General features: G+C 41.7%; 1 protein-coding gene across 2 annotated transcripts in view; it reads left to right on the forward strand.

Annotated features, from left to right (window-relative positions):
* ATAD2B (ATPase family AAA domain containing 2B) overlaps window positions 1–8622 on the forward strand; it is a 120488-nt gene extending 111866 nt beyond the window's left edge. For both annotated transcript variants that reach the window (XM_080685083.1, XM_080685084.1), the window contains exons 26-28: window positions 1318–1445; window positions 2101–2229; window positions 5221–8622. In XM_080685083.1, the coding sequence (XP_080541209.1) occupies window positions 1318–1445; window positions 2101–2229; window positions 5221–5262 (299 nt within the window). In that variant the 3' untranslated portion in view covers window positions 5263–8622. The remainder of the gene's footprint in view (window positions 1–1317; window positions 1446–2100; window positions 2230–5220) is intronic.
* The last annotated feature ends 11814 nt before the right edge of the window (window positions 8623–20436 follow it).

Genomic DNA, 20436 nt, shown 5'->3' on the forward strand with positions numbered 1-20436 from the left:
GGGAGAGATCTACATGATGCGGCAGAATGGGTTTGAGGGGAGGAGTCCTTTTTAATACTACTTTGCTATGAGATTTTAGTAAGCTTGCAGAAAAGGTTTAAAAGGTTCAGTTGGTGATCTAAAAGTGTTAAAGATATTTGTTGTGTACAGGCTTTACCTGAAGTTCTCATTTGTAACTGTTGGGGCAGTGTTACCTAACAGTGGTTTCTAATAGAAGTTCTCAGGCCTCTAGAAGGCAATGGATGTAATAATGAGTATCAGTATGATCTTAACAAAATTCCTAGCAAGTGTTAATTGAACTATAAATCAAGTCTTTCATTCTAAAGGCTGTCTGAAATATAAAATGTCTCTGATGTATCGTGGAATATGCTTTTGAAGGCAACATTTTGATTCATTACTTACCTATATAGCAGGCACTGATGAGGACTTGTTTAAAGACTTGGGGATAAGGAGGGAGAAGGAAAGTTCTTCTTAGTCTCATTGACATGGACCAGGTCCTGTATAAAATTCTGAAATAGTTTTAAGTTCGTCTTTGTGTTCCTTCCCCTCGGCCTCCTCTTAGAGTACTCCTACTTAGGGGAGCACAGGGCTCAATGGTCTACCTACCTCTACTCACATAAGTGCCTGGTGCTGTCAAATTATGCTCAGCCACCTCATCCCCCCCCTCCCCAGTACATTTTATCTCAGCAAGATTTGGGAGGAAAGTAATTAGGTTACGTTAATTCAATCTAAGCTAGGAAAGATTACTAGCCCTGTTACACCTTTAATGGATCTAGATTTTTAAGAAATAAATGTTATAACCCAGATCAATTTAGAATAGAATTCTAGGCAGTGTAATAGAGAAAAATAAGAAATTTCAGGCAATGCTCAGGAAAATGTTTTACATTAGGCGGCAGATAGGTAGACAGGTTGGCCTCATTTTGTTAGTGTCTGATTTTGTAGGTAGCTTCTCCTCGTCCAATTCTGAAAGCTCCAAATTTTAAAAAGATGGCTATCACAAAGAGAGTGAAAGCTGTTTATTAGTTAGTGATTAGAGATAAAGATTGCTTTTATCTTCCTTTTAGTGGATATATTTATTAGATGATTTTCTAGTATGACTTGGCTTCCATAGTTGAGTTTTAGTTCTCTTTAATTTGGGTTACTTATCCTTACCAAAAACAATAAAAAAAATCATTTATTGCTGACACTGTTATTCCAAAATGAATACATTCTTATTCCAAAAAGGGTTTATGGTGGATAAATGAGTTTATTGTTGGCTAAGCCTAATTCTTCTTAACTTTTACTTGCTGCAGTGCATTCTTTTTTTCTCAATTGTAGGTGCTTCTAAAGTAAAGAAATATCGTAAGTTAATTTTAGAACAGGCAAAAGCAACAACCCTGGAGCTGGTTCCAGAAGAGCCATCTGAGCCTGTGCCACCTCTTATAGTTGATCATGAGAGATTGAAGGTAAGTTTAGCTGTTCCCAGTCAGTTTTAAATGAATGGAAGGAGATTTGAATATGTTTTGTAGGCTACTGAATAACACTAGTTTTGATCATGTGTTTCTCTCTTTATTGAGTAAGGTATTACATATGTGTCCATATCCCCCCATTGCCCCCCCTCCCCCTTCCCCTCATGCCCTCACCCCCCTGGTGTCTGTGTCCATTTTTTGACCATTTTTTGCTTTAGGAACATAGGTGCTTTAGGGCTTCTAGTAAAAAAGTTACGGCCCTGGCTGGGTTGCTCAGTTGGCTGGAGCATTGTCCTATACACCAAAAGGTTGTGGGTTTGATTTCCAGTCGGGCACATACAGGAGGCAGTCGATTGATATTTCTCTCACGTCAGTATTTCCCCTCCCTCCCTCCTTCCTTCCTGCTTCTCTCTCTAAGAGTCAATAAAAAACATACACATATCCTTGGATGAGAATTAAAAAGAAAACAGTTATGTATGCTTTGTGGGGTTCAGAAAAATGAGAATTATCTTGGTTATAAACTAAGCCCTAGAATCTTCTAAACTCAATGTCAGTGTTACTCCTGTAAGTGTCTATTACCTAGCATTGAATATATAATTGTTTCAGTTTGACTAGTAAAATCAAACTTTATTGTTTTTCTAATTTTTCTTAGAAATTGCTTGATTTGTTGGTAGATAAAAGCAACAATCTGGCAGTTGATCAACTTGAGAGATTATATTCTCTTCTTAGTCAGTGCATCTATCGTCACCGCAAAGATTATGACAAATCACAACTTATTGAGGTGAGTGCCTGGTTTATCTGTTGAGCAAACAGATAAGTGCTTTTATGTGTCCAAAGGAAATATTATTTTAGTCTAGGTCTTTTGTCAAGTAACTGAAGAATTAAGATTAGGAGAGTCAGTAAAAGTTATAATTTGAAGAACAAAGTCTTTCGTACGTCTCAGGACAGAAAATAACCTGGGATTTTTTTGTTTATATAAACACAGAAATTCATGGTTCTGGGTTGACACAAAATAGCAGGTGACAATTCTCCCCTCCCTTGCTTATCACTGAGTAGGTGTATCATGCAGGTTTATTGAATGTGGGTGTGGCCACTCAGTGTCTCCATTGCTCTTCTAGGCAGCTACTGCTGATTGAAAGGAGTTGACATGGGGAAAAAAAAAAAAAGAAAGAGCATGGGCACTGGGACCTATTGGTCATCCAGTTAATGGTTAGAAGGAAACTTAAAAGTCATTTCATTTAATCAGATTTAGTTCTGTAAAATAGCCATGTGAAGGAGTAGTTGTCCTTTGCTTAGATACTTTAGCGGTAAACTATTCCATTTCTAAACAACTTTAGGCCAAAAGAAAGTTCTTCCTTATAAATATGAACTTATATCTTTGTTCATATAAATTACATCATGAAGCCACACTTCTGCTTTTTGAGGACATCTGAGCAAATGTAATCCTTCATCTACTCATTAACTGGCTAAGTGATTTAATTTGACTATTTTTGCTCATTTGCCTGTTAGTTTGTTTATCTGGTGATCTAGTTATTAAATATTTATTAAGGATCTATAGTTCCAGATACTGTGCTTGGTGTTGGGGATGCAAAAATTGATTAAGACAATGTCTCTGCTCTCTAGGAGCTTTTCTAAAAGAGCAAGGATTTATATGTAAAGGAAGTGATTATTTTCAATATGTAATAAAGAATGCTGATTGGACTTGAATCAAGTAAGAGAGCATTTAAAGATTGTAATCACATTTTTATGAATTTATACTGTCATTACACAATATCCTATCTAATAAAAGGGTAATATGCAAATTAACCATCACTCCATCACAAAGATGGCAGCACCCATAGCCACAAAATGGTGGTGCCCAGTGCCCTCAGCCCCGCTGGAGTCCCCTAGTCCTGGTGGGGGGTGGGGTGGCAGCTGCTGAGAGCAGGCAGCGTGAATGGCCTGGTGGAATGCTTGCTTCGTCACTATGGTGACGAGGCAAGCGTCCCCACCTTGGCCGCGGAGGGCCTCTGGGCTGCGGAGAGCCTCTGGGCAGCGGGCGTGGAGCGGCCAGGCCCCACAGAGAGCAGAGAACCACGGGGAGTGGATGTAAGCCATCAGGGCTCCCAAATTGGAGAGGGCTCCCCGATTGGAGAGGGTGCAGGTTGGGCTGAGGGACCCACCCCCCGTGCATGAATTTTGTGCACCGGGCCTCTAGTCTATATATATAAAAGGCTAAGCGACCAGCCAACTGGCTGGTAGGTATGATGCGCACTGACCACCAGGGGGCAGATGCTCAGTGCAGGAGCTGCCAAGTGACAGCAACTTTGCAGAGTGCCCTCTTACACTCTGGGACCCCTCAGGAGATGTCGGACTGCCGGAGGGACCCCGCTCACTCGCAGACACCCTTTGAGTTGTGGCCCCAGGTGTAGCCAGCTGGGAAGGGACTGCAGGAGGTTAGCTCCAGGGTGTGTCTGGCCCATCTTGCCCCGCCGGCCACCTTCTAATTAATTTCCTCTTAATGTGCACGAATCTGTGCACCGGGCTTCTAGTATAGAAATAATAGGAAAGCACCAATGGGAAAATAAAAACATCGCCCATATTATTCCACCTGGAAGAAACTTAGTCAGTGGTAATTTTTTGGAATAATTTCCGTCCTTTAAAAAAAATGTCTAGATGTACATGACGTGTGTAAGCATGTGCATATAGATTTTTAAAGTGGGAGCATAGTGTATATTCTGTTTTGTAGCCTGGCTTTTTTCCTGCTCAGGTAAAAACATTTAGCAGGAGTGATTTTGGTTGTTCACATAGAGCAGTGGTTCTCAACCTTTCTAATGCCGCGACCCTTTATTTTTTTTATTTTTATTTTTATTATTATTATTTTTTTTTTGCTGTGACCCTTTAATACAGTTCCTCATGTTGTGGTGACCCCCAACCATAAAATTATTTTCGTTGCTACTTCATAACTGTAATTTTGCTACTGTTACGAATCGTAATGTAAATATCTGTGTTCTCCCATGGTCTTAGGCGACCCTGCTAGCGGTTCTCAACCCACAGGTTGAAAACCGCTGCTGTAGAGCCTAAGAATGAAATGTGTGGGGTAGAGTTCTTCACCTTTTTCCTTATTCCAGAACTTCTTTGTTCACATTGAAACTGGATTAGCTTGAAAGGATTGGATGCTCTTCAGCAATGAAACACATTTCAGTGTGGCAGTCGGAGCCCTGTTATCTAGGGCCTTCGTCAGAGAGAGGAGGGATCTGTGGCACAGTCACCAGTCAGTGCGTTCTTGGTGGTGGTGATGGCAGTGACTCCTGGCTCCCCCCCCCCCCCCAGCTCTGTTTGAGTGAATAGCAGTGGGATCAGGGTGTATTCTACTTCGGGTACAAGTTTTACTATACTTAACGCATCCATTTTGCTTGGGGCGTTAGTTGAATGTAATGAGTAAGAAAGGGCTCAGGCTCTGGAGTGAGGCTACCTGCATTCATATCCTGACTCTGCTACTTATTAGTTGACAAATTATCTTTACATACAAACTTCTTAGCACAATATCTGTAGTAAGTACTCGTTGAATGTTAACGAGTGTCATCCTCATCAGCCTACATGTAAAATGGGAGGCATTTGGAAGTGTTTAGGGCAGATAGTCTTACAGAGTAGCTTTGGTATTGTAATCAGAAAAATACTTAAAGCTTAACTTGTATCTAAAATTCTTTAAAAAGCGAAAGCAAATTTTTCCATAATAATGTGTCCTTCCTTTAATAGATGACATGACATGTACTTTTTTTTTCTCTTATAGGAGATGGAAAGAACAGTTCATACATTTGAGACATTCCTATGAACTTTTCAAGATGAGTGGTTTATCCTCTCCAATCTGCTCCTGACAGAGCAGTCTTCTGAGCCATTCAATTTCAAATTGCACCAATCACGGGCAGAGCCTAGGTGTAAAGTGCTCTCTCTCTCTCATTCTTTCTCTGTTGAATTTGGTGCTATTGTCTCAGGTACCTGAAACCAACCAGCCTACAAGAACCAAACAGAACTTCAGAAACGTGTTGTATTTTCCACAAGTAAAAAATACAACCCACAGATTGGAGACTTTGGTGCTACAGAAACTGCTCTCACTTCTGCTCCTCTGTTCACGCACTCTCTTTCGGAGACTTCTCTCGTAGGGAGCAGGCCAGAAACGGGAAACTGGATCCAGGGGCAGTTCTAACTGTTGAATTGTTTAAACAGTGGGCAACCTGTTCTATTTTTTCTCTTTTCTACCCCTTTTATCATATTTGTTTCTATTTTTTCCTCTGGGTATTGGACTGAAACCTGCTTAAGAGTTGGCTATGGTATATTCTGATGGGAAACTGAAGAATCTGGATGAAATTAGATTCGGCTCTTTAGAACTGCCTTTAATGTGCCTTTTTATTCATTTGAGAAAGATAAGGCTAAACAAAAGGATGGGCTTGTTTGTAGCAAATGAATTAGAATGTTTTCTTTGGTCACAACCTTAAAAATGTTTGATACTCTGTGTCATTAAGAGGCAACCAGTGTTTTGATATCAAATGCCTATCTTGTTTTCAGAACTCAGTCAAGATACTTGGTATGCCACATAATATATTAAAAAGGTAAGTTTTCCCGAATGGTCTGTTTCTGTTTTAAAAACACATAATAAAACAAATACAAAAAGAATCCACAGTCCACTGAAAAACACACACACTTTTCGGTATTGCCGACAATGATGACCAGAAATAGATAGCAGACATTCTTTTTTCTGTCAGCGGCAATTTACTAGTTATTCATGTTTGAGTTCCCAGAGAATGATTTTCATGTACAATAAATTGGTACTGTTTTGTTTTAAAGCCAGGGCTTGCCAAATGGACAGAAAAGAGAGGAATTTGTCAGAAGCTTCATAAAATTCATTTTCTATATGCATAGTTGCAAGTGAGCTCTGGTGTGGTTCTTGGAATAACAGTATTAAATGTTTAAATCCCTTACCCTAAGCTTAACCTTTTCACAAATGTTCATTTTGATTGGAACCCATTTTGGATCTTGTTGAACGATTCCTGTGAGTTGTACTTACCTAAAATTAATTATGGGTCACTAGTTTTACAAAACTTTCTATAAATTTGGGAGACACAGTCTAGGCAGGTGCAAAGAGGCAAAAGGGAGTGCAGTGACATTTTTTTATCAGATGATTTTTAAACAAAAAAGTAGAAAATTTTGACAAGTTGGCTTGATATCGTCATTCATTATAGCTGTTAGCTGCCGGCGTGTCTTTCCAATATATGCAACACATGTAGTTTGCGTTTTAATTAGAGCAAATGGTCTTGGACTACTGCAGAGAACCTGAGCTACCTCAGCTTTTTGTATTTTAGTTACCAACAGTGTTTACAGAGTCCTGTAATCACTTTGCCACCGTTTACATGCTGAAGCTAAGGTACTTGTCTCCTGTCTGGCTGTGCCGTGTGCTGGGTGCCAGCACAGCAAGCCCGCCGTGGCCATAGGCTGCTGCAGTAATCCCCGTGCTGCTTTGCATTAGCAGAAACATTTTACGCCTTCTAGTTCTCGCTTTGGTTTTTGAAAAATGCCACTTGTTTTCTAAATACCTAGTCTAAATTTTTCATAATATTCAGTTAGTCATATAATTCAAGTTGCTACCCATGTAGACACACTGTATTTTTAAGGTGGGCAAGTGCGATTAACGATGAACCATTTTAAAGGGGAGGTTATTTGAAACCTCTAATTTGATTATTGGGAGGATTAACATGCTTTCTTTAGTATTTATTACCATCATGCCAGTTCAGACTATTTTGCTGTCTAATACATTAGCATTTTGTATTTTGATGGAAATTGTTACAGAATTTAAAGATTTGATGAAGAAATAAGATGTAGCAGATTTTTTGTAGCAAGTTTCTGGTAAAAGGGTTTTTTGCAAGTCTCAGGTTCTTGCTGCACTATTTTTTTTTAAATATTTATTCCAGTTACTCTAATTCAGAAACATTCTGTTCAAGTAACAGCAGCACTTGTGAAAGGAAAAGTAAAAACGCACATGTTGTTAGTAAGTTACTAAATTTGTACAAGTTTATTAAGATTTTAGCCATCAGTGGGTTTGACAAGGAAATTTATTTATGTTCAGCATTAAAATGCTTCCAAAAGATCAGATTTTTAAAAACCTTAACCTTAATATAGATGGAGAAATAGGAGGCAACCTCAGTATCATAGGAACTGCCACTTTGAACAGTTTAGGTCTTAAAGAGAAAGCCAATCAAATGCCAAGGGGAGAAAAAGGAGCTTCAGCTCCCTTCTTCCCCCAAAGAAACACACTATATCAGTTTCGCTTATTTTACAGATATCTGGTGGTTCTATAGTTTAAAGCAGCTTGTGAAATTATCCAAGTGGACTCGATTTTGTTTACCTTTCTGTAAATTCTTAATTTTTGCATTGGCAAAAATATGTACAAATTGACCTCTGTTCTTATTTCCTATTGTGAGCATTATAAATGATGAGCTCCTGTGTAAAACCTTGCTCTCAGATCAGTGAAATGTGTGTTGCAGCACAGCCCAACAATAGCTAATGCTCAGCTGTGGGGACCGCGGGAGCTGTTTGAAGAGATGGAACCGCACTAGGATTGAAACTGATGGCTGTGGAATTAATTGTGTTTTTGAGCTTGAATCTCACCTGTGATTAATTTGTTTTGTTTTGCTTTATGTCCTTTCATGACTTGATTTTTCTCATATGCCAATGTATTTGTAGGTTTACTGGATTTTGTTTTAGGGAGTGGGGTCATAATATCCTCCCACTTTTTGATTAAGTTGGTTCAGCTATGGTGCTATTCAGTATCGTCAGTGTCAGGTCCCGTAGCTGAATGCCATTGTTGTTATAATTATCATTTGTAATCACATTGTAAGCTTGAATTTGGGCTTGTACCTGCATCTTTTGTATTTTGTACATTCGGTTGTTTAGACTTTGGGAGTCATTTTTGGTTTCAGTCATGTGTGTCTACTTTGTAGATTTAAGTAGACTTCATCACGAGGGTCTATTTTGGGTTTGTAGTTTATTTAGAATTGTGCTAAATTGATGTTTTGCATTTGACTTCATTTTACATTAATTTGAAGTAAATTATTTAATTTTTGAATTCTGGAATTTTGAACATTTACTGTAATTTGTAATATAACTGCTGTGAAATACTTGAATAAAGATGACAAGAAAAACATGTCTTTCTGTAGCTTAATCATTATTCCTGTTGGCTGCAAATACACTAGTACTTTTCTAGCTGAGTTCATGTATTTTGCAACTAGGGCATCCAAAAATTTTTGTTGTTCCTTTTAGGTTTTAGTAGCCCTCAGTATATTTTAGCTAAAGGGTTTTGTACTAAGAAAGTGTGATTTTAATTTAAGTTTAAGATTGTCTAAAATCTGTTGAATAGAAGCAGATGGATTACTTCTAAGATCTGGTTTTCCAGTTGAAAGACTGTACTACGGTAGACGACTGGGTAGTATGGGTTACTTATTTTATAGTGTTTTCCCTCTGATTGCCACGCAGTTGTCAGTACACTCTGAATAGTACATGGAATTTAACTACAGAGGGAGATTTCATACCAGAACTTGAAGGGCTTGTTGCTTCCAGTGAATAGAAAGTTCTGGCATTACACGGCCCATGTTTCTGCTGTCTACTATGAAACCTTTCTACCTTCCAAGATTAGTATACTAATCTTCCTCCATATAAATGTCTGTTTTCCTGTTAATCACAGTGAAAAGGGGCTGGTTGAATTTAATAAGGCTTTTTTTTTTGCAGGTTGTATAATTTTTACTTTTGGCTGTGTGTATACAGGGGTACCTCGGAGATATTGGGGTTCCATTCCAGACCACTGTGATAAAGCCAGTATTACAGGAAAATGAGGCTTATGAATTTTTTGGTTTCTCAGTGCATATAAAGTTTTGTTTATACTAGACTATAGTCTATTAAGTATACAATAGCATTATGTCTAAAAAAACAGTGTCCATACCTTAACTTAAAAATATTTATTGGTGCCCTGGCTGATGTTACTCAGTTGGTTGAACATTGTCCCATGCATTGAAAGGGCTCCGGTTTGATTCCGGGTCAGGGCACATGCCCAGATTTCAGGCTCGATTCTTGGTAGGGACATGCGGGAGGCAACCAATCTATGTTTCTCTTTCACATCCATGGTTTGTTCATTCTCTCTCTCTCTCTCTCTCTCTCTCTCTCTCTCTGTTTCTCTTCTCCTCCCCCCAATCAATAAAAACTTATTAAAAATGCTTTGGTGCTAAAAATGCTAACCATCATCTGAGCCTTCAGTGAGGTGTAATCTTTTTGCTGGTGGAGGGTCTTAACATTCAATTTGTAGAAAATGCAATATCTGCAAAGCACAATAAAGTGAACCTCAATAGAACGAGGTATGCCTGAATATCAGAAGACTGATAATGATAAACCTGGGAAACATATTTGAAAAATTGTATTTAAATGTTTAGATAAGGAATTTAAAGCTGCATTTGAATCTCAATCGAGTTTTTAGGGCTCTGGAGGTGAAGTTGGATTTATTTGTCCAGCTTTAGTTTCCATTGGACTCAACATTACAGTCAAGTGAAAGGCTAATCTTTAAATATCTACTTCATGGATCCCTGTGCCATAGCACCTGCAAAGTCACCTGTTGGCTTTTTGAAAATATATTAATTCCCTCTGTCACACATACAGTGATAGGGCACTATGCTAGGCACATATGACACACATATTCTCTGTCGTTAGCTCATAGTCTGCTAGGGGAGGCTGGTGCATGTAACAGTAGTCAGGGCTCAGTGGGCAAAGGGCTGTAAGAGGAACACAGTGTTGTTCAGAGTTCTGAGAAGGGAACCGAGTTATTCTTTTAGGAATGGGGAGAATGAGATAAGGTTTTAGAAGAGAGTTGACATTTTATTTGTCCTTTGCCTCTTTTTGGCTTTCCCCACCTTACCAAAACTTTTCCTTGGTGTTTGGGACCCCTTATATTACATCATATCACTTTATTCATACCAGTCACTCTGGAATATCTTTATCCTGACTTGTTCAGATCTCATTAACGGCTGGGACTTGGGTTCAGTACCTGCTTCACTTATGTTTCAGAGCTCTTCGAGAATTGCTTTGTGACTTTTGTGCAGGACCTGCAGTTGCAATCTGGGGGAGAGAGGATATACTCACTCAGTCTTAACCAGAACCAGGCGTTTCTTTATTTCTTGGTTACTTTGTGAAAATGTCCTGTCTTTCCTCCTATTTGTCAACGCATTACCCGTTTTGTTTATTAACTTCCATCTTCTTTCTAGTTTAGTGTACATTGTAAGGTGATTTTATCCAGTTCCTTCCTGAGTTATTTCACATCCTTCACGAGTTTTCCTAATTCTGGTTTATGTTCTTTCATTCTTCTATCACTGTTTTGTGTCCTTTTGCTTGTTTTGAACTGGCAGGTCATGCTTTTCCATGCTGTAGGCATGTCTTCTGGAGGGAGGGCTGCGACTGCTCATGGGCAGCTTTTGTTTTCTCCTCGTAATGTATTTAGGTGGGATTTCCCCTCAGTCCCCCACTGCTCGTGTTGATAAGAAATTCCTTGCTTTCAGAAGGAAGCCTGAAGTTCATGGCTCTAGAGCGCTCTCTCCTGTTATTTTTGTGAAGAGTTTAAATGCCTGACTGCCTACTCTCAGAAATCTCCTGACTTCGTTCCCCGCCCTACTTTATTCAGCGTCTCTCTCTTGTCCCTGTGCTGTGCAGTTTAGATTCTGTCCCTACCAGTCTGGTCTTCGTGTGGGGCTTGGTCCTGAAGGGGAGCTCTGGCTGGTTATTCTTGAGAATCCACAAGACTCGTACTTCCCACAGAGCCCCTGCCCTCACTCACCTGAGAGCTGGAGTCTGCTGGAGTCCGCTCAGGGTCAGATGCTATTCTCCACTGGCCCCCCCCTCCCCCCAGCTTTCCAGGGCGTCCCTGGGGCGGTCCTTAGTTCCATTGGATGCCGAAGACTCTCCTCTGCTTCCTTCCTCACACGTGGCTGCGCGGGCTCGTGGGTGTCCGTGGTTGGCTCCTACCCACTTGGGATTTGGCGTTCTGGAGATTCCTTGCTATTTAGACGTTACCTGTGAGCCTTTGAATTTTTCATGCTGATTTCTCTGTTTTTAATGGGAAATTCAGGATGATTAAAAAAAAACCCACACCTGTTATTGCCACCATCCTATCCCTTAGTTACTTTGATGAGAGGTGTGCTCTTCTGCGAAGAGTGAAGGCTTCTGGGTAGGAAGTTTAAAGGGGAGAATGAGGTTTAGAATATTCATGGGAATGGGAAGGGTGTTCTCAGAGCAGGTGAGAAGGAAGGAAGGGCACGGGGAGGGTGGGACCATGTATTAGCCGTGGGCCAGCCTTTGTGAATGTGCCCTGCAGGTGTCGCCCCACACCTCAGAGGAAGCTGGCAGTTGGATCAGAACTACAGTTAGGATTGTAGGTGTGCCTTGTTGTTTGCATTGAGGCCCCACCGTGTTATAGGTGTTTGAGATAGCAGGTTAAAAAAAGTGTCAATGTCAGACGCAATGTAATGAAGTTGGTCCCTACAAGTTATTAAATGCTTTGGAATTTCCAATTTCTCCACAGATGGAAAGTCAGTGAGCAGTACTCTAAAATGGTATATTGTCATGGGATCTCAAGAGCCACAGCAAAACCAAAGGCTTAGGAAACTTTGGAACGAGTTTTCTTAAAAAGCACACGACTAGCCCACGTCGGGTGCGTATGGCTATCTACATACAGCACTTTCCTAACACTCTCACTGTGGCGGCAAAGCAAACTTAATTTTGATATGAGATAGCATTATTTGTAAACATTGTGTGTAGTTACTTTCCTTATAGCTTAACGTTTTTTGAGAAAGTGTTGGAAATTAATGTCAAATTTCTATTTTAGCACTTTAATGAGTGCAAAGCTTTTTAAACAAGATTTTGCAAACAATGTGTTTTGTTTTTTTTAAATATATTTTTATTGATTTTTTACAGAGAGGAAGAGAGAGGGATAGAGAGTTAGAAACATCGATGAGAGAGAGACATCAATCAGCTGCCTCTTGCACACCCCCTACTGGGGATGTGCCCGCAACCCAGGTACATGCCCTTGACCGGAATCGAACCTGGGACCGACCCTTCAGTCCGCAGGCAGACGCTCTATCCACTGAGCCAAACCGGTTAGGGCCAGAATGTGTTTTTTTAAAGCAAATGTGGCCCTACCTGGTTGGGCTCAGTGGATAGAGCGTCGGCCTGCGGACTGAAGGGTCCCGGGTTTGATTCCAGTCAAGGGCACATGCCTGGGTTGCAGGCTTGATCCCCAGCAGGGGACATGCAGGAGGCAGCTGATCAATGATTCTCTTTCATCATTGATGTTTCTGTCTCTCTCCCTCTCCCTTCCTCTCTAAAATCAATAAAAAATATATTTAAAAAATGAAAAAAAATAAAGGCAATATGACAACTCACAAGTAACATTATACGTGATATGTTACTGAAATAAAGGTTATTTGTGGTAGGAAGTCTCAAGTTCCTTCAAGCAGTTAAAGGCGACAGTATGCTGTCTGCTCTGTAGCTCACCACAGCTCAATAAAGAAATGTCTTTAATAAGATTGTTTAAAATGGAGATTGTAGCAAAGAAAGGAATAATTGCCTGTCATGCTATAAGAAAAACCACTTCACATCTTTGGGATGTTTCTTTACACCAATTTCCACATTTTTTGAACTTTTATATCTCCAGAAACAAAACAACAAAAGATCTTTTTATTAAGAAGCATTTTTTCTCTTCACATAGTCAAGATTTGATAGTTGGAATTGATGAAATGTCATCTCACTATTAACAAAAATATTAAATAGAATATCCTTGTTTTACTACGATATTTTCGTAAGAATACTGGAATGTGAAAGTTTTTGCATTTTGAATATCGATAGGACAGTCATTGGTTTCTCTGTTCTTCACTACAACTTACTTGCTGAGAAGATCGTCATGTTAAAAATTAAGTACAGAATGCCAGGAGCCTTTCCAGAAAATGTCAGGCCCTCCTTTTGTAGCCCTCATTGGTAGCTGGTTTGGGTATTTTAGTTGTTGTGTAGAGCAGTTATTAGGTAATGGTTTATTTCACTCCCCGCTCCCCCCCCCCATTTTTAAAATATTAAGTATAAGTGGAGATGCTAAGGACTTTGGGGGACTTAGAAAATTATAGTGAAACATATTTTTCTATATTCAGAAGAAGGATTTAGTTGACTTTGAAGAATACTGATTTTATTTCTTCTGCTACAATGTGAAAATGTATCAAATTTTCTTAAATATTGTGGCAGTTCTGAAGATGAAGTCAGATGTATTGACCCCAGAATCCCATGTGATTATTTGAGCTTGTATCATAATTTAGAAGAGATGTTTCCTAATAAGTTTTGCAAAACACTGCCTCGTGCATCCACTTTGGTAAAGTCAGGATGAGTGGTAGTCTGTTTTTGACTCTGAGAAATCCTATAGTAAAGAAACCTGTTTAATTTTGTTAAACCCAGCATTCCCCAATTTTACTTAGTCTTAAGACCTTGTATACAAATGTCTATTGCAGCATTATTCCTAATAGTTAAAGTGTGGGAGTAACCCACTGTCCATCGACTGAGAATGGATATCCTAAATGTATCCATTTTGATATCTATCCATTTTATATACCAGTTCAGTGGAATATTATTTGGCCATAAAAAGAAGTGAAGTATTGATACACGATACAACATAGATCAGCCGTGGGCAAACTATGGCCCGCGGGCCGGATCCGGCCCGTTCGGCTGTTCTATCCGGCCCGTGGAGCCGAAAGAGCGGAGGGTTCTCTTGCTCTCCCCTCCGCTCCTTCACCAGCAGCAGTGTTAACATGGCAACGTCGGGAAACACAGCCGCAGCTCCTTCTTCTGAGTGGGCGGATTTATATCCACCCATTCAGTAGAAGGAACAACCTCTCAATCTTCCAGAGGCTCCTTGTAATGCCTGCGGACGCGTCCCCCGACATCACCCTGGGAATGCTTAGACACGTTATCGTGGTGATGGAGGGAGACACGCCCCTGGAGAGCACAGTATCAGAGCATTAGCTAAAAAGGAGACCAACAACACTGTTCCCACTGAAGTTGATGTTTTAAAGATCAAAAACCTTTCAACCCAGTCTACATTGCCATCTACATCTACGTCCCGGGCATAATTTGGAAGTTGCACTAAAGAAAATGTTTAATTTACTGTTTACACATTTTGTTCTTTTCTATTTGTTTTAGTTTTAAATTATTTTATTATATTTAAGTTTAATTTGAAAGGCTTTTGTATCTTTCCTTTGTTAGGCAATTTTATTTTGCCTTTGCCATCTTCAATATAAGGTATGTTATTGTGCTATGATTCCTCCATTTTTTGAAGTTTCAAATTATAATAATTAGTGTTTACATTCTTCTTGTTAAAATGTTTGAAATGAATAAAACTATTGAAATAATAAAAAAAAAAGACCGTACCCTTTTATGTAATGATGTTTACTTTGAATTTATATTAGTTCACACAAACACTCCATCCATGCTTTTGTTCCGGCCCTCCGGTCCAGTTTAAGAACCCATTGTGGCCCTCGAGTCAAAAAGTTTGCCCACCCCTGACATAGATGAAGGTTGAGAACACTCCGCTAAGCGAAAGAAGCCAGAGATTAGAGACCATGTACTGCATGGTTCCATTTATAGCAACTGTCCATACAGGCGGTCCACAGAGACAGAAAAGAGGTCAGTGTTTGCTGTGGGCTGGGGCCGGGGAGGTGGGGTGTGACTGCTGATGGGTACAGGTTTCTTTTTGAGATGATGAAAGTGTTCTGAAATTAGACAGTGGTGATGGCTGCTCAAACCCGATGAATTGTACACTTTAAAAAGATGAATTTTATCACATGTGAATTATATATCATTAAAGCTGTTATTTTAAAAACTAGAGGCCCGGTATATGAAATTTGTGCATGGGTGCAGTCCCTAGGCCTGGCCGGCGATCCAAGTGTGAGCGTCTGGCATGGAAGGGCAGGTCCCAGCTGACCTATGGGCCCTGGGAAGCACCTGGGCCCCCAATCGCACTCACCATGGCCTGGTGCCACCCGCTCACCTGCTCCACCATCCCGCCGTGGTCCCGCTCTTGTTGGAGCCTTTCGGGGCCAGCAGCACCTTCACTGCCGCCTGCTGCCAGCCCCGCATTGCTGACACCCGCCATGTTCCGCGCCGCCCCCTTGTGGTCAGAGCATGTCATTGCGAGCGGTCGAACTCCTGGTCTCCCGGTCGAATGACTGCCCTAGGGGACAATTTGCATATTAGGCTTTTGTTATATAGGATAACCATCTGAGAGAGGCTATGGCAACAGCCAAGGTGAGGCGTAATAAGGGCTTGAAACAAGGCACTGGCGATGGAAAGGTGCTCAGAGAAAGCAGGAGGTGAAATCCAAATAATAATTGGATTTTTATTAACAGGATGCCTAGTCCCCCAGGCTCCTCTGTTGCACAGGTTTGCACTCGAGCAGTCAGTGGCCGGCGTCCCGGAGATGGAGGGATTCCGTGTGCATAGTAGGTGAAGCCCCTCTAACAAGAACGACTGCTTCTGAGTCATCTGGAGGCTGCAGGGATGGCTAGAGCGTGTGCAGAGCTGTGGCCTCGTCTTTCCACGTTTCACGCTGGAGTACGTTCAGGCCGCCAGTGGAGTTCGGGACACCTGTCTACTCATCAGGGTGCGTGTTCTGTGGGCGCAGGAGGACGTGGCCTTGCCTGCAGGGAACATGGTCTTATTCATCTGGTCTGATCCGCTCAAAGGCTGTGCCCTCAGCTTTCATGAGGAAAGACCCCAGGCGACCTGCCAGATGTGAGAGGGCAGCAGAGCACATGGGTGACAAATGTGGGAAGGTGGTGCAGATTTTTGGGCGACCTTATTTCTGCTCTCATGTGGGAAAGGCAGACTTCTTGGAGTTGGGTCCTTCCCCATTTGACTTAGCTCCTTGACCCAGGTGGGAAAACACTTTTTTCTTTTCATCAGAGATCAACAACTTCTAAATATATTATTAATAAGCAGTAAATGTCATGGAACAAAAGGAGCTCCTTCACAGTAGTAACAAAAACTATAAAATGACAGGATTAAGCTTAAAAAAGAATATATAACACCTATCTTAAAACAGACTTATTTAGACGTTAACACCTCAATCTAGAGATTTTGGGAGTTTTAAAAAAAACAGCATTTTAAAAATGATAGGATGAGACTTGCCATAGAAAACATCAAGATTTGTTCTGAAATTACTTGAGGCCCGATGCATGAAATTCGTGCGAGAGTAGGCCTTCCTTCCCCCGGCTGCTGGCACCGGCTTCCCTCTGGCACCCAGGCCGTGGTCTTTTGTCCGGAAGGACATCCAGTCTGATGAGCATATTACACTTTTATTATTACAGGTATTAGGATAAAAAGAGAGAGAAGCAATAAGACCAATAGATTAATAGACCCCACACAGGTCTGAATCTATGGGAATAATACAAGAGGAAGTTGGTATCTCAGATCACAGAGATTAATTAGGAAGAGCAATCCGTGTGTGTGTGTGTGTGTGTGTAGGAGGAATGTTTGCGCTCTACTTTATATCCTACACAAAAACATTTCAGGAGAGTGGGTTTAAGAAGGAAACATGAAAAATAAAAGATAGGTTAAATGTAAATACAAAAGAATTAAAAACTATATACTCAGGATCAAGGAAGCCTTTCAAAACTAAAAAAGCTAGATTTGACTACATAGTAATTTAAGATCTCTACAATGAAGGACAAAATGTACAACAAGACAAATGATAAACTGGGAGAAGATATTTACCATATATATATAACTGAGAAAGGGTTATTAAAGGTCATAAGATATAAAGAGATCCCATAAATAAAACACAACTCAGTGATAGATAAAACAGCAAGCTGGCAAAGGATGTAAACAGGGAATTTACAGATAGAAGTACTAGAGGCCAAAACGTATTTTTCATCTGTGATGATAAGCAAAAACATTGTAAAGTTTGCCAGTATTTAGTACTGGTGAGGGTGTGGGGGAACGAAACTCCCATACACGCTGATTATGGCAGGATGACACTAGTAAGTGCTTTTAGAGCAATTTGGTGATACCCCTTAGAGCGGAGCATGCTCAGTACGGTGGGGAAGCACTTTAACCTCCTGTCAACGAGGGTGCCGAGGGCATGACGTGCCCTTCGGGGTGGAGATGGTGCAGCCAGGTCGGGGTGGAGATGGTGCAGCCAGGTCGGGGTGGAGATGGTGCAGCCAGGTCGGGGTGGAGATGGTGCAGCCAGGTCGGGGTGGAGATGGTGCAGCCAGGTCGGTGTGTTCTCCCCTTACTCTCCCAGGCCGGGGTCACGGTCGGATAGGAACTCCTTAAGAGTTCATTGCATTGGAAGGCTCACAGGAGTTTCAAGAGAGACAGCAATGGTGGGCTGACGTTTTCGTGGACTCTCATCCACCCAAGTTTCCTGGGTGAAGCCAAGCCAGGGGAAGCCAGGTGTCACTGAGACTCTTACCAGGCATTCCTAAACTTGCTTTGGAAGAGGACCGTGTCTAACCCAGCTGACAGACCACATCACAGAACTCTCTGTAGTACAGACTTCCGAGAGGGGATGGGGAGGAGGGAGGAGCCTTAGTTTTGGAGTCTTAAGAGTTAGGCAACTGCTGACAGATGTGGAGAGGCCGTGCGATGCCGCGCAGGCCCTCCAGAGGCTTGCTGAGTGGGGCCTGACTACTGATGGGCCTCAGCCCCAGTCTCTGCCTAACCGGAGGCCTCACCTGTGCAGGGGGTACCACCCTCTGGGGATCGTTAGGAGGATTAAGTGCGATGATGCATGGAGGACACGGGCCTGGTGTAGCCATGACTGCACAAGTCACTTAACTTTTCCGACATCATTTCCTTTGAAAGAGTGAAGACGATGACCTGTGCCTTTTAGGGTAATTGAAGGGATCTGATGAGATAATGTGTGCGATTGTGGTATATAAACATACGGAGGCTTCGTTAGAGAAGACCTTTATATAAACATACGGAGGCTTCGTTAGAGAAGACCTTTATATAAACATACGGAGGCTTCGTTAGAGAAGACCTTCAAAAGGATCTTGGTCACTCATTCAGAGTTTTAGCACTCACACATGCATCCTTATGTTGAAAGAGAGTTTTCTCTCAATTTTCCCCTTTTCATCTTATTTTATCTGAGATTAAGTGTTGATGTTCTTTTTTTCCATGCACTGAAAGATATAATTCACTCCCCAGCCTTTAGGGTTTTTTTTTTTTTTTAAAAAAAACAATCTTGTTTATTACTGGCGATCACTTTCTTATACGTCATTCTTTGTTATTTTATTCTGAACCCTAACTTTGCTTATGGTGCCCAGAGTAGGAATAATCTTCGACAGTTTCTTAGGCTGTAGGGGAAAGATTACTTTCTGCCCCTCATTCCCCATTCAAAAAAATATATATCTTTATTATAAAAGTAATGCCATCACTTTATATATATTTTAGAAGGAAGAAGGAAGAAAAATTGCCCACAATCCCACTGGGGCAACTAATGGTAGTTTATGACTGTGAACCTGTCACTTTTCTATAAATATTTTATGTATCTTCACATACATACCTTACACAACCACAATCACATACAATATGGATCCTGCTTCTCTTCCTCGGCTAATGTTTCCTATGTGGCTGCATGTCTTTGGTGCCCGTCTCGCAGGCTGTGAGGGTCCCGGGCTTTAAGTGCTCAGCACGGTGTCTGACCGATGTGAGCGTCAGTAAATGGGGGCGTCAGCCATTCTTCTGTGACTTACCCAGAGTCTGTATTATTCCCTACGGACGCCCAGGCATGGGTCCCCCGTTAGGTGCTCTTCAGGGTTTTGCGAACTGGCACCTGCCACATTTCCGCTCACAAAGCCCTTGGCACGCCTCGAAGTTTCACCTGTCCTCCAGGTCCCCTCCCACCCTTTGTTTTTTAAAAATATATTTCTTTATTGATTTCAGAGAGGAAGGAAGAGGTAGAGAGAGAGAGAGAAACATCAATGATGAGGGAGAATCATTGATCGGCTGTCTCCTATCACGCCCACCACTGGGAATCGAACCCGCAACCCGGGCCTGTGCCCTTGGCCAGAATCGAACCTGGGACCCTTCAGTCCGCAGGCCGACGCTCTACCCACTGAGCCAAACTGGCTTGGGCGTCTGAAGCTTTGGTAAGCGGATTTAGCAGGTCAAGATGTTTCCTCATTATTTTAAGTGTCATTATTTAAAAGACTAGCAGTGTTGAACTTTTTTGTTGAGTGTTTACTAGCAATGTTTTCTCCTCATGGGGTTCTTTATGACCTATTTAACAGTTGGAACCACTTAAAATTTTCTTAGGGAATTTCATGGGCCCTTAAATAAAGACATTAGTCCTTTGTCACAGGAACTGCACGTATTTTTCCTGACGTAGTCTTGTTTTGGCTATGTGTTTTTAAAAATTCTCTCTCTCTCTCTCTCTCTCTCTTTCTCTCTCTTTCACACACATACACACACACACACACACACACACACACACACACACGTGAGCCGCCTCCTGTCTGTGGCTGTCATAGCCACCTGCTTACCATCCACTCTGTCTGACGGTAGCACCCCGAGTCCAGCAGGAGAGACTCCCAGCCTCATGGGCTCCTAGCAGAGTGGACACATGTCCGTCACGGGACATGGGATGTGCTCACCACCCCGGAGAGCCGTCTGAAGGACACAGGCCCTTCACAGACCAGGGAACGTGTTTCCCTGACGTCGGGGAGTAGAGCAGACAGGAAGGAGCTGACGGAACTATTGCCTGGATTTGATGACAGCTCTCATTTCAGCTCCTCACAGCTGGGACCCTCCCGCCCTCCGTCCTCTCCTCCAGGACCCGCGTTTCTGAAGACGTCCTGGCAGATACCCGTTTGGCGTCGCAAGGCCTGGGCCAGGCTCTCTGGGATCCCACGCTCACCTACCCCCGCCCCGCTGTTTT

Source organism: Plecotus auritus (genome assembly GCF_963455305.1).
Source record: "Plecotus auritus genome assembly, chromosome: 8".
Classification (NCBI taxonomy): Eukaryota; Metazoa; Chordata; class Mammalia; order Chiroptera; family Vespertilionidae; genus Plecotus; species Plecotus auritus.